Genomic DNA, 15,511 nt, shown 5'->3' with positions numbered 1-15,511 from the left:
CATCAAGAAATAATAAAAGGTAAGAAAATGAACATAAAGTAAATGGCTCAGTAGAATAGAATAAACATTTTAGCATAAGCATAATACAGGAAGGGAAAATGTATAGTCCAACTTTTACACGTGTTTTGGGGAAGGGGGGATTGGGGTTTGAAATTGTGCAGTGAGTGCACGTGTGCTATGGAATGGAGAATCAGAGCAGGTGGTCAGTCCAGTTCAAGTGGCAAGCTCAATTTCTTCAGCCGCCTTAGGAAGTAGAGATGCTGTTGCACCCTCTTGACCAGAGTGGTCCATGACAAGTCCTGGGTGATGTGGACACCGAGGACCTTAAAACTGCTGACTCACTCCACTGCAGTCCCGTTGATGTGGATCGGGACATGTTTCTTCCTCTGGTTCCTGAAGTCAATAATCAACTCCTATGTTTTGCTGACATTTACACCACACACCTGTTGTCTGGCTGTTCTCCTTATTCCCCAACCAGCTCACTCACAGAAGGTACAGCTTATTACTATTCGGTCTCCATAACTAGGAAAATCTCTTAGACCAGAGCCATGGTCTTGTAAATATGAATCATGCATAAATATACAAAAGCACACATTATTAATGACTGTGGAACTTCTTACATTTCAGATTGTCAAAAGAAACTCCAGTTCATCAATCAAAAAGTACCATTCCTCTACCACAAATTATCAACCAAACCACTTTGCGCCCTACTCCACATGCTTCGTTATATTGATATCCCTTTCAAAATAACCAGAGAATTTCACTTGGTATTCATGTGCAGTGCAATATGTCAGTCGAAATTGGGTGAATACCCCCCCCCACCCCCATTTAATCAAAAATACATAATGTTTATATAATTATATAATTTCCTTGTAGGTACCCAATTAAACCTTCTCCATGCAAACTGAAATGAAAGAAATAATCCAAACATCTTTCATATCCCTCTGGTTTAAGACCTTGAATGAAGAATAAAGTAATTTTCCTTTCCTCTCTTTTCCTGTCTGTCTCATTTCGGAGAAAAACTTCGAAACGCTTTGAGGAAACAGCACGAGTGAGCAACAGGTCAAACAGTAGCACGGACATGCAAGTCAGAGAATATATTTAGACTTCAAAATGACTTTCCAGACGGTTTTGTTTTTCAACTATTTTTAGGCCTACATCCTGCAAATGTTTTTCTGTATCGAAAAAGGTTGACCATTCTGGTCTTGCTGAACGCCCTTCCAGATACTTGATACACCCACTTCCTGTTTACTTCCCAAAGCGCTTCCTTTCTCTCCTGTTTAGCAGGAAGTAGCCCCGATTCGAGCAGAAGAAAAGGGACAGACAACCCCAATCAGCTTACCTTTCCCATTGTGTTGTACTCCATGGCAATTTCTCGATAGAAGAAGTAGATGAAGTCACCGTAGTTAACTGCCTGTACGAAATACGGCTCTGGGGAAAAAAAGAAGGCATATCATCACAAAACAGATCAGACACCTCATTTTACACCCAATACCTAAAGTATCAATCACAGTGTGCAGTGAGGCACAGCCCAGGTACAGCACAGGGAGTAGCTCAATCCATCATCTCTATTAGGGGGCTATTTACATGTTGGGGGGAATGAGGGTTCTCCCCATTCAGTTTTGACAACCTGGTCATGTTCTTTTCGTTCCCAAGGGGCAGCCAATTTCCTGAGTACATAACTGCTATGGGACTGGTCGTGAGAGTGACAGCATCAAATAAAGTGTGTTTCAATAGCAAATCATCCCTCAAATCACCCCCCTTTCACTCTAACTCTGATTTGTTTTCCAACCCGTCATTCATTGTCCATGTTATCGCCTCTCTCAACCCTCAGGTCTATATATCCGATGGCTCTCCTCACCTTTGAGACACTTGGAGTCATGTTTGACAGTGCGCAAAGTTGGGCTATCTCCAAGGCTACGATAAATGACAGCATCAATCGCTAGGAAATCTGTTACTGTTGCGGAGTAGAGCTTTCCATCTGGAGGGAGAAGAGAGAGGGAGAGGGATAAGAAGTCAACCGCCATACCAGTCATGGGCCAAACACACAAACAAACACTCAAAGATGCTGATGTTGATCACTGGATGCACAAACATGTAGAGAAACCAAGACGAGAGAAATGGATACACACAGAAACCTTAGGCTCATTGACAGAAAACAAACAAACACACACACATGCTCCTCGATGCGAACAGTATCCGCAGCGAGGATGAACTCAGCTCCCCAGGTTCAAATGGATGGCTGCATTGGAAACTTTAACTACATACATAATTGAACAACATGGTCTCAGAGCAGTGGTGGAAAAAGTACCAAATTCCCATACTAAGTAAAAGTATAGATACCTTAATAGAAAGTTACTCAAGTAAAAGTAAAAGTCACCCAGTAAAATATTACTCGAGTAAAAGTCAAAGTATTGGGTTCTAAATATACTTAAGTATCAAAAGTAAATGTAATTGCTAAAATATACTTAAGTATCAAACATAAAGGTATAAGTAATTTCAAATTCCTTCTATTATGCAAAGCAGGGGGCATCATTTTCTTGTTTTAAAAATGTATGGATAGTCAGGGGCACACTCCAACACTCAGACATGATTTACAAAAGATGTATTTGTGTTTAGATGGCATATTAAGATGGCGCCGGAGAAGAAGGGTGACTTTTTACGTGTCCCCAACCAATTGGTTATTGTTCGTTTCTTTGCATTGTTAATACTTATTTTTTTACTTATTTTGTACATAATGTTGCTGCTACCGTCTCTTATGACCGAAAATAACTTCTGGACTTCAGGACTGCGATTACTCAGAAAACTTTTTTTCCTTTGACGAGTCTGACGAGCACGATGAGAATGATATCCTGCTCTCCCGGGAACAGGCCCAGATCCCCGTGATTTGCGTGAAGCCTTCTAAGAATTTGTAGGGGATCGAATAAACCCCCACTTCCTTCCGTTCTGCTAGTAAATGTGCAATCTTTGGAAAATAAAATAGATGACCTACGCGGAAGATTAAACTACCAACGGGACATTCAAAACTGTAAACACTATCATTATACGCTGTACCAGCAGGATAGAACAGGGGCGTCTGGTTAAGATAAGGGGCGACGAACTATGTATTTTTGTAAATAACAGCTGGTGCATGATATCTAAGGAAGTCTTGAGCTATTGCTCGCCTGAGGTATTTTTCATAGCTGTTTTACATACCACCACAGACTAAGGCTGGCACTAAGACCGCATTGCATGAGTTGTATTCCGCCATAAGCAAACAAGAACACGCTCACCCAGAGGTGGTGCTCCTAGTAGCAGGGGACTTTAATGCAGGGACACTTAAATCAGTTTTACCAAATTTCTATCAGCATGTTAAATGTGCAACCAGAGGGGGGAAAAAACTCTGGAAACCCTTTTTTATTTTATTTATTTCACCTTTATTTAACCAGGTAGGCTAGTTGAACTTGTTCTCATTTGCAACTGCGACCTGGCCAAGATAAAGCATAGCAGTGTGAACAGACAACACACAGAGATGCATACAAAGCTCTCCCTCGCCCTCCATTTGGCAAATCTGACCATAATTCTATCCTCCTGATTCCTGCTTACAAGCAAACATTAAAGCAGGAAGCACCAGTGACAATAAAAAAGTGGTCAGATGAAGCAGATGCTAAGCTACAGGACTGTTTTGCAAGAACAGACTGGAATATGTTCCGGGATTCCTCCAATGGCATTGAGGAGTACACCACATCTGTCATTGGCTTCATCAATAAGTGTATCGATGATGTTGTCCCCATGATGTACATACCCCAACCAGAAGCCATGGACTACAGGCAACATCTCACTGAGCTAACGGCTACAGCAGCCGCTTTCAAGGAGCGGGACTCGGACGCTTATAAGAAATCCCGCTATACTCTCCTACGAACCATCAAACAGGCAAAGCGTCAATACAGGATTAAGATCGAATCATGCTACAACGGGTCTAACGCTCGTCGGATGGGGCAGGGTTTGCAAACCATTACAGGCTACAAAGGGAAGTACAGCCGAGAGCTGCCAGATGAGCTAAACTACTTCTATGCTCGCGTCGAGGCAAATAACACTGAAACATGCATGAGAGCACCAGCTGTTCCGGAAGACTGTGTGATCACGCTCTGCGCAGCCAATGTAAGTAAGACCTTTAAACATGTCAACATTCACAAGGCCGCAGACTGATTACCAAGGTGTGTACTGCGACCATTCGCTGACCTACTGTAAAGTGTCTTCACTGACATTTTCAACCTCTCCCTATCTGAGTCTGTGATACGATAATGTTTAAGCAGACCACCATAGTCGCTGTGCCCAAGAACACTAAGGTAACCAGTCTAAATGACTACCAACCCGTAGCACTCACGTCTGTAGCCATGAAGTTCCTTGAAAGGCTAGTCATAGCTCACATCAATACCATTATACCAGAAACGTGTATCACTAGCCACTTTAAACAATGCCACTTAAATATTATGTTTACATACCCTACATTACTCATCTCATATGTATATACTGTACTCTATGTCATCTACTGCATCTTGCCATCTTTATGTAATACATGTATCCCTAGTCACTTTAAACAATGCCACTTTTATGTTTTACATACCCTACATTACTCATCTCATATGTATATACTGTACTCGATACCATCAACTGCATCTTGCCTATGCCGTTCTGTACCATCACTCATTCATATATCTTTATGTACATATTCTTCATCCCTTTACACTTGTGTGTATAAGGTAGTTGTTGTGAAATTGTTAGATACTACTGCATTGTCGGAACTAGAAGCACAAGCATTTCGCTACACTCGCATTAATATCTGCTAACCATGTGAATGTGACAAATGTCATTTGATTTGATTTGATTTGAAACCCTAGACCCACTCCTATTTGCATGTCCCCCCAACAGATCCACAGATGATGCAATCTCAATTGCACTCCACACTGCCCTTTCTCACCTGGACAAAAGGAACACCTATGTGAAAATGCTATTCAATGACTACATCTCAGCGTTCAATACCATAGTGCCGTCAAAGCTCATCAATAAGCTACAGACCCTGAGACTAAACACCTCCCTCTGCAACTGGATCCTGGACTTCCTGACGGGCCGCCCTCAGGTGGGAAGGGTAGGTAACAACAGATCCGGCACGCTGATCCTCAATGCAGGGGCCCCTCAGGGGTTTGTTCTCAGTCCCCTCCTGTACTCCCTGTTCACTCATCACTGCACGGCCAGGCACAACTCCAACACCATTATTAAGTTTGCCAATGACACAACAGTGGTAGGCCTGATCACCGACAACGATGAAACAGCCGAGACCTGGCCGTGTGGTGCCAGGACAACAACCTCTCCCTCAAAGTTATCAAAACAAAAGAGATGATTGTGGACTACAGGAAAAAGAGGACCGAGCACGCCCCCATTCTCATCGATGGGGCTGTAGTGGAGCAGGATGAGAGCTTCAAGTTCCTTGGTGTCCACATCAACAACAAACTAACATGGTCCAAGCACACCAAGACAGTCGTGAAGAGGGCACGACAAAACCTATTCCCCCTCAGGAGCCTGAAAAGATTTGGCATGGGTCCTCAGATCCTCAAAAGGTTCTACAGCTGCACCATCGAGAGCATGGATTACATGCTGGTTGCATCACTGCCTGTTATGGCAGCTGCTCGGCCTCTGACCGCAAGGCACTTCAGAGGGTAGTGCGAACGGCTCAGTACATCACTGGGGCCAAGCTTCCTTCTTCTGCCAATGTTTGTCTATGGAGATTGCATGGCTGAGTGCTCGATTTTATAGACCTGTCAGCAACGAGTGTGGCTGAAATAGCCAAATCCACTAATTTCAAGGGGTTTCCCCATACTTTTGTAACCTCATGTCCCTTTTTCAGGACCCTGTTTTTCAAACAATATTCATAAAAATTGAAATAACTTTACAGAGCTTCATTGCATAGTGTTTAAACATGGTTTCCCATGCTTGTTCAATGAATCATAAATAATTAATGAACATGCACCTGTGGAACGGTCGTTAAGACACTAACAGCTTACAGACGGTAGACAATTAAGGTCACAGTTATGAAAACTTAGGACACTAAAGAGGCCTTTCTACAGACTCTGAAAAATACCAAAAGAAAGATGCCCAGGGTCCCTGTTCCGCTGCGTGAACATGCCTTAGGCATGATGCAAGGAGGCATGAGGACTGCAGATGTGGCCAGGGCAATAAATTGCAATGTCCGTACTGTGAGACGCCTAAGACAGCACTACAGGGAGACAGGATGGACAGCTGATCATCCTCACAGTGGCAGACCACGTGTAACAACACCTGCACAGGATTGGTACATCCAAACATCACACCTGCGGGATAGGTACAGGATGGCAACAACAACTGCCCGAGTTACACCAGGAATGCACAGTTCCTCCATCAGTGCTCAGACTGTCCGCAATAGGCTGAGAGAGGCTGGACGGAGGGCTTGTAGGCCTGTAAGGCAGGTTCTCACTAGACATCACGGGCAACAACGTCACTTATGGACACAAACCCACTGTCGCTGGACCAGACAGTACTGGCAAAAAGTGCTCTTCACTGACGAGTCACGGTTTTGTCTCACCAGGGGTGATGGTCGGATTCGCGCTTATCGTCGAATGTCATTGCAGGCAATCTCGACTCTGTGTGTTACAGGGAAGACATCCTCCTCCCTCATGTGGTACCTTTCCTGCAGGCCCATCCTGACTTGACCCTCCAGCATGACAATGCCAACAGCCATACTACTCGTTCTGTGAGTGATTTCCTGCAATACAGGAATGTCAGTGTTCTGACATGGCCAGCGAAGAGCCCGGATCTCAATCCCATTGAGCACGTCTGGGACCTGTTGGATCGGAGGGTGAGGGCTAGGGATAATGCCAAGAATGGGGTAACAACTCACATCAAGAACGGGCAAATCTGGTGTAGTCCATGAGGAGGATGCACTGCAGTACTTAATGCAGCTGGTGGCTACACCAGATACCCCCCTCCCCCCTTTGTTCAGGGACACATGATTTCATTTCTGTTAGTCACATGTCTGTGGAACTTGTTCAGTTTATGTCTCAGCTGTTGAATCTTGTTATGTTCCTACAAATATTTACACATACAATGTTTCATACGACTTGTAATTCGTAACATATCAAAATGAGTAATGGACATCTACAAATTAATACATACCATACAAAACATAACATATCATACTAAATGGAGGGTCTTGCATTTACATACAGAATAATGTGAAATGCCCTGAGACCAGGTGGAATTGAACAAAAACCTCATAAATCGGTTCACAGTGAATATCAATGGGAATGAATCACTAACAGCTCCTCGGTTGGAGGAGCTGAAACCCACCAACGGAAATCTGACTCATTTGGGGTTTCGTCTTTTTGATTAATTTTTAATCCCCACATTCGGGAGAAGATTCAATTTTGTGGGGGTGCAAAACCACTTATTGTGTTTACAAGCTGCCCACAATCTACATCTGCCAAGAAAAATATTCTTCCCAGAGGTCAACAATTTGTTCAACAGCATGTAACAGACTGCCACTTATTCCTGACATACTGTACTGTTAGTATATTGATATCAAAATGGCCCCAAAGTATTAAATGTTATACCTAATGCAACCTTGCATTAAAATAGAGAAAGATTCTCCTATCTAACAAATGTTTAACGACTAAGAGGAAAGCAACATTTGCATAATACATTTAAGTAATTACTGTGAACCATATTGATACATTGTAAACAAATACACATTCTTGACATAGCATTCATACAAGTGGTTTAATTTCTCTTAGTATTGGATAGAATATGAAGAAATTTAATGTCCCCGAGAGGAAAGTTGTCTTAGACACACAGTACTGCTCAGTGGAGGCTCTTCAGAGGAGGAAGGGGAGGACCATCCTCCTCAGTGAATTTCATACATTTTTTAAATGGCTAAACATTTAAAGAGTTCTCATTTTTAGCTAAACCTATATATACTAAACCTCTCTTGACCTGTCATGTCACCAAATAATTTATTTGCAAAGTCTTGTGTAGCCGGAGGACAGCTAGCTTCCATCCTCTTCTGGGTACATTGACTTCAATACAAAACCTAAGAGGCTCATGGTTCTCACTCCCTTCCATAGATTTACACAGTAATTATGACAACTTCCAGAGGACGTCCTCCAAACTACCAGAGCTATTTCAGTATGAACTGACATGTTGTCCACCCAATCAAAGGATCAGAGAATTAATCTAGTACTGAAAGCATAAGCTGCAGCTAGCTAGCACTGCAGTGTATAAAATGTGGTGAGTAGTTGACTCAAAGAGAGAAAGACAATAGTTGAACAGTTTTTAACAAATTCATATCTTCCAAAATGAAGGTGAAGCAAGAGAGAAATAGAGAGATTGTCATTTTTTCAGTTTCACTTACTTAGCTAGAAAATGCAGCTAGTTAGTTTAGCCTACTGAAACACCCTGCTCAAACAGAGTGATACTATGTTAGCTAGCTGGTTATGACTTTCCAACACAACACTGGAACTCTTCCAAGTCAAGGTAAGCTTTTGGTTTTACTAATTCATTGCCACCGGGCCCGCCAGTGTAACTGCTTACTGACTGTACATTGTAAAGTTACTGCATGATTGTCGTGGGTTTACTAACGCATTAGTTCTATTAGCTATGCTGACTATGACGTTACTTTAGATAATATGGCGACAACGATGTAGGGTGTGTGTAGCGATTTGGCTTGTAAAGTTTTTTTCGCCTTGTCACACAAGCATGGCAAGGGAAGAGGTGAGCGGAGTATAGCGCATAGATGAGGCAAGGAATACAAAGTGGCTGCTATGAAAGTGAACTGTGTTAACGCGTGATCAGAGGTGTATTCATTCCACCGATTCTGTTGAAAAAATGTTTCTTAAATGGAAGCAAATGGAACAAAAAGGTGGATAAACATACCTGAATTTGTCCAATAGAAACTCTTGTGTGCAACTCTTGGACTAATGATTACACTCTATATCAGCTCGATGCAGGCAAGAGTGTGCAAGGTGGTATTGAAAGTCAATGTCTGTCCATGTGTCACTGTCTGTGAAATATATATATATATATATATATATATATATATATATATATATATAAATTTATCTCTCGACCTGTGTGCATCTACGTTGTAAACTTTCATTTATAGGCTAGGTTGTAGAAACCTCATAATGGGTATAGAGAAAATGTGAGTATCACGTAGTAGCCTAAACCTATCGCTGTTACATTGACCTGGGTGAATGGAATATGAATGAAAGTCATCCGATATTCTGTAATAGAAATAAGGCCATGCTCATGAAAAAACAATCGTTCTCCCTCATATTAAACGGCACTGATCGCCAATGGTACTGCTGTATACAAAATAAACACAGTACATTACACACTCAACATAATATATATACTGCACTCATATTGATGTGGTAATTACAAGCTTTAAAAGGCTACGTCATGCGGCTAAAGTGTACCCTATATTTTCCCAGGCCACATCCACACTCCAGTAACAAATTAGTTATGGTCTCTCACCCGCAAACAGGGCGATGTTAGAGTGCTTGGCATCGTATGGGCACCGTGCCATCCCACTGATCTCCTCCCCTAGATGTTCCATGGTGTCCATCTACAGTGGGGGAAGGGAAGAAGGTCAGAGGAAAATCCACCCAAAAGCTACCAGTCACCCCATCCCATCCCAACCCAACCCAACCCATCCAAACCCCAACCCAACCCTATCCTCATTGGAAAATGATGTTATTGTGTTAAATATGGCACCATATTTCACACAACATTACAGCAGTAGTGGCAGTGGCTGAGTATCATATCCGGGTGAAAGGTCAGTTACCTCCCCCATGGGTACCCGTGTCATCCCCAGTAGGCATGAGTCTTTCATAGGCTGAGGTCAAGATCGCTGTATGATAACAAAGTTAGCATACTCTTGACAAAGACTGCAGCTTGCCAAGAAAGGCGAAGTGCTTACACTGCCCTTTTTGGTCTCTAAACAGGTCATTTTATTTTGTATTCCTGTCTCGGTGGAAACAGCTATCATCTGGCCACTAAAAAGGTCACACACACTCTCACTAAGTGCAGAAAACCCTGCCAGAGAAATAGATGAAGCCGTTTTGGCAGTGAAAATTACTCATGACCTTTTATTAAGACAACTAACACCAGCAGTGGATTTTTCTCTCGGCTATCAAGATATGAATAGTATAAATGAATTGTATAAACAGAGACCCTTTAAAGGATACACATTTTTTGAGACAGGAAATTCCAATTACATTTATTTTCTATTAAAGATATGGCGTAGCTAGTCTGAGGGCACTCATTTCAACTGTATCACTGTGGGTGTTGATGCACTATGCTGTCACTGTGGGTGTTGAGGCACTATGCCTGAGTCTCTTGGACTATCTGTTACTTGGACTGGGTTCTGCTGCAGCATTGGTGGAGGGAGGGAGGCCCCCCTTCTGCCTGTTTAATTTCACAGTGGCAATGACCTCTGTCTACTGTGGGCTTGGCTCTCTGTCAGTGATATATTCCTGCCATTTGAATAGGAGGAAGAGACTCCAAGGCAATTGGGAGACATATGAGGTCAATCCACTATCAAACAGCAAGGAGAAAAGGGATACACAATGATGTTCTTGCTCCTGAAGACATTCTTTTATTTTTCCATAAACAATTAGAAACATGGAAAGCTATACCTAACCTTGAGGATGTTAATGAATTAATTAACTCAATAATTAAGGCCCGATATGAAAATGATTAATACAAATAGAAAATAAGGACATCTCTAGCATGGCCTTCAGGTGGTTGCTTCCGCAGTGGAAAGGGGCCTTGAATGTCTATGTTGCTATCCTATAGGGTTTATCACTGCTATGGGAAATCATAGTGTGCACAATTTCAGTGCAATGACTCTCCCACTGAGACAGTCACACTCCATTTCTCTGCTGCCTGTCGGGCTAGGGCTGAGGCTTTACACCATGGCTGATCCATATCACCTGGGCCCTCTCAGGACTGTTCCCCTGCTCCGCCCGGCAACATGTGACGTAATGAACACCCATAGAATATCAGGCAGCTAGGGAGGGAGGCTTTATTGCCCAAAGCGAGCTGGGCCTTAGCTCAGGGGAGCGGCCCATGGCTGCCAAGGTGTCTGTCTGAGCAGCCCTCAGGAGTGTGTGTGGGGGGTGGGGGTGGGGATGTAGCTGCCGTCGACAGCAACATTTGTATAGCCCTCCCCCCTCCCCGTGGCTCTGATTAATGTGGGATGAGGTTGGCCCCGAAACAGAAGCTCTTTTCAGGCCTGTCAGGTCATCGAGATGGTGAGGCAAACTGTAGCCAAGGTGGATGCATGCGCACACATACTCTCTCCCCCTAAATCAAAACCAGGCTGAGCATTGAGGAGTGGATGCACCTCAAAAGCCTGGAATCGGTCAGCTGGGAGAGCCTGCCAACGGCCCACTGCCGACAGGCTCAGCCTGTTCATTTCACCTCTTCCTCATAACGTTTACACATTTTTACAGTGCCACTCGTTAAGTGTTACGGTATGTCAGTGAGGATGTCAGCTTTCCGCAGACAATATACCAGTAATAACAATTAAAAGGGTCTGAAATGGGAGCAGAGGAACTGTAAAACTAACCATGCCTATAAAATTTGGGCATTAATTCTGCATTCTCTAAAGAATGCTCAAGTGAGAACACAAGCCTTTTCTGTGCTTCGTTGAAACCAAAAACCCAATGAAGCAAAGAGTCTTGTTCAGAGGTAAACAACAAATCCCAGATGTCTCTCAACAACACCTTCAAATCAAGTCTACTGTGGCACCAATTTATTTCCCAACATGCCAACAACAACTGCCTTCTAGAGATATCTTTCCTAAGGATGACATATAAGGGGAAAGGAGGATACCTAGTCAACTGAATGCATTCAACTGAATGTGTCTTCCGCATTTAACCTGGGGGGCGGGGGGCTGCCTTAATCAGATGGTGCTCCTCTCTAAAGAAGACAGGCTTAATAATTCTGCCAAAGCCAAAGCCAAATCTTGAAACTATTCCAAAAATGCCTTGACAACTGAGGTGGCCGCCTGTCTTGATTAGAGCATCTTATTTCAATATAACTGCTATGCCTACATATCAACATAGGTTTACCTGATTTTTTAAAAATCAAACATGACAAACTACACGGAGAAAAAGGGACAGATCTGACCATGGGCTTTTGAAAGTAAAATCCATCAATGTCCATCTCTCCACACATCTTCTCCTTTACATCGTACCCATATAGGTGAAATACAGCACTGTGTTGGTGGCATATTCTTAACAGGTGAAGTCAGAGCATGGGTAGTAGGGAGCAATGGGAGCTGCACCTTGTAAGTTCGACAGGAGGGGTTGAACGCATTTGTTCCGCACACAAACAAGGTGTCATCGTTTTGCTGCAGGAGGACCTTGATGAAATTGTGACATTCGTCCTTGGGGAGAAAGGGGGGAAAAAATGTTAATTGTCTCATTCTTGTGCTGAATAGAAACGAGAGCCAAACGACGTTCACAGCTACGTTCAAAGGAATGAATGATGGCGACTGACTAGTTTACGTTCCTGGAATGCTATTAACTGTACAGTATATTATTTGATGGGAATGTCAAATGCACGGAAAACATAACATGAATTACACAAGAAAGGAAATGGGTGGATTTGTCCATGCTATAATAAAAAAACAACAGGTAAATATTCATTTCACGATAGAGTATTCATATAGAAGCATTTGAGACAGCAAGGCATTCTGAGATGGCATAAGTAGGTTTAAATGAATATGCACATGCATTTTCCTGGTAAGGTCCCATGGTCAAGAAAACCTCCTGGCCCTAGTTATTATTATGTATTCTGTGACCTTCAGTACATTGAGGAGAGGGAGAATAAGTAGATCAGTAGTCTGTACCTTGTGTTTCCCCTTCATTCGGCACGTGTCCACATCTGCCTGTCTGGACTTCCATGTCAGTTTCTGTGGAGAGTAAATTGATGGGGAATCAATTGAGATCTCTGTTTAGTTACCGTGGTCATCATTCCTCAAGAGAGCCAGAGCCCGGTCCGGGGCACCAGGCATCACCTCACACGATTGGCTGCACTCTGCTTGTGCCCTGTGGGTCCTCTTAAGGCTGCTCTGAAGCCAGCGAGCTGCCATTCCACAGCAGAGTAGCCTCTACTACAGCTACAGTACAGTGTTAGTGTTTGGAGCCTGGCCATTGATTAAAGACTACTGCTAAACAGGCTCTCAGTGATCAATCTCTATGTCTCAGTCTCTTTGAGACAGAGAGATTCCGGCTTGCTCTTATTATTTGCCCCAACTAGGTGGATCACACAGACACTGAGGAGACACTGAGGTTGGAGGTTGTTACATATGTCCATACATCTCAGGTTTCTCTCATTGGCCCCGTCCTGCTGACCAGCAATGACGCATGTGGGTTGGTGCCTGATAGGATAACGTGCTTAGTGGGGTCACGGCGTTGCCGTGTCTCACGCCAGACAAGCCGCTGGACAGGACGGTCCGCCAGGTAATTAGGTGAGTGTTCGGTACGTTCACCCGGAGAACAACACGTCTACCCCCCCCCCAAAAACTTACCTTGTTGAAAAAGATCTCCTCGGAGTTGGCGGTGTCTGTATCCAGCGTGTATATGTGATCCCTGAAAGAGAGGAAATAAGAGAGTCACTCAACAACAACAATTCAACCATTTCTACACCAGTAAATCTTAAACGGTTCATATTTGTCTAAACTCTGTTCAAACTGGCAAAAAATAACAATATACAAAGGGGCTATTTACTCTGTCAGACAGAAGCAGTCAACAAAAGTTTACAGTGCTGCTGCCGCCCAGACAAAAGCCTCTTTGTTCATGGGAAAGGTTTGTGGGGGGTGGGGGAGTTTGCCAAGTCACTCGATGCTGTTCAGGTCAATTAAGCATTATGTTCAGCCATAGGAAATCTATACTAACACTCATTAAAGCGCAGACAAGACCTATGCATTTCACTGGTAATCCAGACTTTCCTACCCGCATATGGAACACATAAACTCAGGAGTTAAGTACCTTTCTGCCAGACTGTGTTTACTGACCGTGAAGAAAGGCTCTGAGAGTGATTGACAGGCTTGTTTGCGGAGGGAAAGGTGACCGTGCTCAACGCTGCAACCACTTTTGAGATGTATTTTTTTGAGACGACTGTGTGAATGTAGTTTTAATCAAAGTCTGTAACAGATGCTGTCTGACTTGGGCTTTGATTATGACTCTCAACCTGCACAGAAGTTTGCTGGAGTCTGGAGGAACAGCAATTCTGAAATTAATCCACTTCAATGAGTTTCCTGAGACTCCGGCATCTCCTAGAGCAGTGGTTCCCAAATTTTTTATACTGCTTCAAATGTTCAACCTCCAGCCACGTACCACCTCTAGCACCAGGGTCAGCGCACTCTCAAATGTCTTTTTTTGCCATCATTGTAAGCCTTCCACACACACACACTATACGATACATTTATTAAACATACGATTGAGTGTGAGTTTTTGAGTGTGAGTCTTAACAACGCGATTTGCCAAGGCAGGATACTCTGAGCGCAGCCCAATCCAGAAATCTGGCAGTGGCTTCTGATGAAATGTTCACAGAACCGCTTGTTGCAATTTCGATGAAGCTCTCTTGTTCAGATATCGGTAAGTGGACTGGATACAGGGCATGAAAGGTGTAATTGCGCACCCAACTCACTCAGGTGCTTCGGTTTATCACACTTGACATTGTCTGTAAGCTTGAGTTAATTTGCACACACAAAAAAATCATACAATGATGTAAAGACCTGTGTGTTGTCCTTGTTAATGCAGACAGAGAAGAGCTCCAACTTCTTAATCATAGACTCAATTTTGTCCCGCACATTGAATATAGTTGCGGAGAGTCCCTGTAATCGTAAACTCAGATCATTCAGGTGAGAAAAACATCACCCAGATAGGTCAGTCGTGTGAGAAACTAGGTGAATGTGATTGGATGTTAATTATTTGACTAGGCTATCTATATTTGACATTGTGTTGTAAATTCGCTGAACACTATATGGTTTCATTTTAATTTTGCAGTGAAACGAGGCTACTCAGTCAAGAAAAAAAACTCACCCAAATGTATAGCCCCGTTGGGAAAAATAAATGGACTGTTTGAAAATGTGAAGCAATTGTTTTTAACAAAAAAATATATATTTTAAATATATATATTTTTTTAAATGGGAATCACATTTTTATTTGACGTACCCCCGACGGCATTGCACGTATCCCTGGTTTGGGAATACCTGTCCAAGAGGATAAAGCCTGACTAAGTTATGTTATCAGCGCTACGTCGTAAATTAAATCGTTAATCTTGAGAGCGTAGCATTTGGAGAAGCTCCACCCTCTCTCTCTCTCTCTCTCTGCACTCGGCAATCCCGTTCTGTGAGCTTGTATAGCTTACCACCGCGGCTGAGCCATTGTTGCTCCGAGACAACTTACAGTTGACCGGGGCTGCT

General features: G+C 43.1%; 1 protein-coding gene across 6 annotated transcripts in view; it reads right to left on the bottom strand.

Moving 5' to 3' along the window:
• LOC118357993 (semaphorin-6A) overlaps nt 1-15,511 on the bottom strand; it is an 88,112-nt gene that overhangs the window by 26,012 nt on the left and 46,589 nt on the right. For all 6 annotated transcript variants that reach the window (XM_035735322.2, XM_035735321.2, XM_035735325.2 and 3 more), the window contains exons 4-9: nt 13,613-13,673; nt 12,932-12,994; nt 12,365-12,466; nt 9,547-9,637; nt 1,862-1,981; nt 1,343-1,431 (exon numbers count right to left, since the gene is read on the bottom strand). In XM_035735322.2, the coding sequence (XP_035591215.1) occupies nt 1,343-1,431; nt 1,862-1,981; nt 9,547-9,637; nt 12,365-12,466; nt 12,932-12,994; nt 13,613-13,673 (526 nt within the window). The remainder of the gene's footprint in view (nt 1-1,342; nt 1,432-1,861; nt 1,982-9,546; nt 9,638-12,364; nt 12,467-12,931; nt 12,995-13,612; nt 13,674-15,511) is intronic.

The sequence above is a fragment of the Oncorhynchus keta genome, chromosome 25, assembly GCF_023373465.1.
Source record: "Oncorhynchus keta strain PuntledgeMale-10-30-2019 chromosome 25, Oket_V2, whole genome shotgun sequence".
Lineage (NCBI taxonomy): Eukaryota > Metazoa > Chordata > Actinopteri > Salmoniformes > Salmonidae > Oncorhynchus > Oncorhynchus keta.
This window is presented reverse-complemented; position numbering and strand designations above follow the sequence as displayed.